Source organism: Chrysochloris asiatica, unplaced genomic scaffold (assembly GCF_000296735.1).
Source record: "Chrysochloris asiatica unplaced genomic scaffold, ChrAsi1.0 scaffold00220, whole genome shotgun sequence".
Lineage (NCBI taxonomy): Eukaryota > Metazoa > Chordata > Mammalia > Afrosoricida > Chrysochloridae > Chrysochloris > Chrysochloris asiatica.
The window spans coordinates 3,496,267-3,498,513 of record NW_006408738.1 but is presented as its reverse complement, the minus strand read 5'-3'; the positions used below and the strand labels follow the sequence as shown (position 1 = coordinate 3,498,513).

The 2,247-nt window shown below is 36.2% G+C and overlaps 1 protein-coding gene across 1 annotated transcript in view; it reads right to left on the bottom strand.

Annotated features, from left to right (window-relative positions):
• The window catches only part of GCC2 (GRIP and coiled-coil domain containing 2), a 75,378-nt gene that overhangs the window by 40,027 nt on the left and 33,104 nt on the right, over nucleotides 1–2,247 (bottom strand). The window contains exon 12 of the mRNA XM_006873033.1: nucleotides 1,675–1,837. Coding sequence (XP_006873095.1) covers nucleotides 1,675–1,837 — 163 coding nt within the window. The remainder of the gene's footprint in view (nucleotides 1–1,674; nucleotides 1,838–2,247) is intronic.

Sequence of the window (2,247 nt, the reverse complement as noted above, 5' to 3'; positions counted from 1 at the left end):
CAAGTTATATGAATTGTTGAATGTAAAACTGATGATGTGCCCTGTAAACTTTCACTCAATCCACAATAAAAACCTTAAATTAAAAAAAATAAATAAATAAAAATAAAATAAAACAGCATCAAAGGCCAAAAAAAAATCAAATAGAAATCCCAAATCTAGTCATTTCGGAGACTAGACTCTTCTGGAAAAACAGGTACTCAGAGCAAAAGTTCAGTTTTTCAAGTCTGAGGTTACCAATTTGTAAATAGTGATTACAGCAGTATGTGTGAAATGAGGCTTTTCCTGGTGTATTTTCAATGTTTTCCTCTGGTACACCTAACAACAACAACAACAACAACTCTGGTACAGCTGCTCTCTGGGCCATAGTTTGCTGACCCCTGCTTTAAAAGAGAATTGTTTTCAAACGAAACAACAACAATGTGTTAAAAGTTTACAATACATGAGGAGTTAGCCAAAGGCGGATGGGGGGGAGGGGATGGGAATGTGGACTGCATAGTTCTGTCAGTAAGCACGGATTTGTAACACTGTTTGCACGCAGTCCATGCTCTGACAGGATGCAGACTAGAAGCCATAAAGCACAGACCAAAAGTAACAGAAGTACAGCTAATAAAAGAGACAATAAAATCATTAGTAAGGTAGTAGATTTAAAGGCAACCGTGTAAGTAATTATATTGGATGTGATTGGTTTGAGAACTCTCAGTATACAGAAAGGCAACATTCACCTCCATGCTAGCTACAAGAAACTCACTGTCCTTTATCAACTTGCTGTTGTTAGTGTTGTCCAGTCACTTCGGACAACAGAGACCCTGGATTTCTGAGGAGTGGCTGGTGGGTTTGAACTGCTGACTTTGGGGTTAGCAGTCCAGTGTTTATTCTACAGTGCCAGACCAGGACTCCTAATAATGTATACATTTAGATAGATTAAAAGCCAAAGTGTACAAAAAGAAACCACATAAATAATAATCAAAAGAAGGCTGGAGTGGCTCTATAAATATCAAAATAGACTTTGGAAAAAGGAATATTGAGAGATAAACAAAAAGGAACATTTCGTACTAAGAGAGGATCCAATCACTGAGGAGAACACAATCACATAAACACACTTGTCCCTGATACGCAAGTTTCTGAAAACATGAAGCAAACCGGACAGAACTAAAAAGAGAACCAGAACCATGATTATGGCTGAAGACTTCAGCATACCTCTTTCAGTAATTAACAAGTTAGTATAAATAACAAAAACCATTAAGGATATAGGAACCTTAAAACACTACCAGCTGACTCGGTAAGACTTGATGTTAGAACACAAAATCCAAAACGAATCCATTCTGACACACTTTTAAGTACACAAGGAAAATCAACCAAAAGAAATCAGATGCTGGTCCAAACACTAGACTTAGCAAGTAAAAGGACTGAAGTCATAAAGTGTGTTCTTTACAACAAAGGACTGAAATCAGAACCCATTAACACAAAGATACCTAAGAAATCTCTAGTTATTTAGGAATGAATACATTTCAGAATAACCCAGGGATCAAAGAGGACACCACAGTGGAACCCTGAGAAGTCGGGGTTCAGTCAAGGCTGGTGAAGGAGACCACTGCCGTTCATGCACACACCCCCTTCTGGTCTGCTATGATGAGCTTGTTAGTTATAAGCTAACATGAATTTTGTTTAACTCACTCATTTCTTCTTGTAGGGTCTCTTGTTTCTGTTTCTGAATTTGTATTTCTTGCTCCAAATCTTCAATTTTGCTACTCTTATTAGTTAACTTTTGATTCAGTTCTTTCACCAAACGTTCGTAGTCAGCTATTTCCATATTCATCAATGTGGTTTGCTGGGCATCCTACACACATCATAAATGACAAAGAAATCCACAAGTACCAGATCAGTTCATTTGTGAAAATTCTAAAAGATTTGTCAACTGTAAACAGATCTGATGATTTTTTTCAGTAGTATAGAAATTGTTACATATTAATGAGCTGTTGGATACTTACTTCCTCATTTGTAATTTCTAATAAATTAAGCTAATCTTTTTAGCTTCATTCCAATCCATTATACTTTACATTAACCATTACTAGTAATTCTAATCTTGTAGGGCTCTTCAATTATGTACAGAAAAGAAACAGCAAAAGCAAGTCTAGTCATTTCTAATGTGAGAGTCTTCTGGAAAGACAGGTATACTTGGAGAAGTGATAATTCTTCAATTATTTGAAGGTCACAGATTTATAGCAGATAATTGTCACAAATAACTTC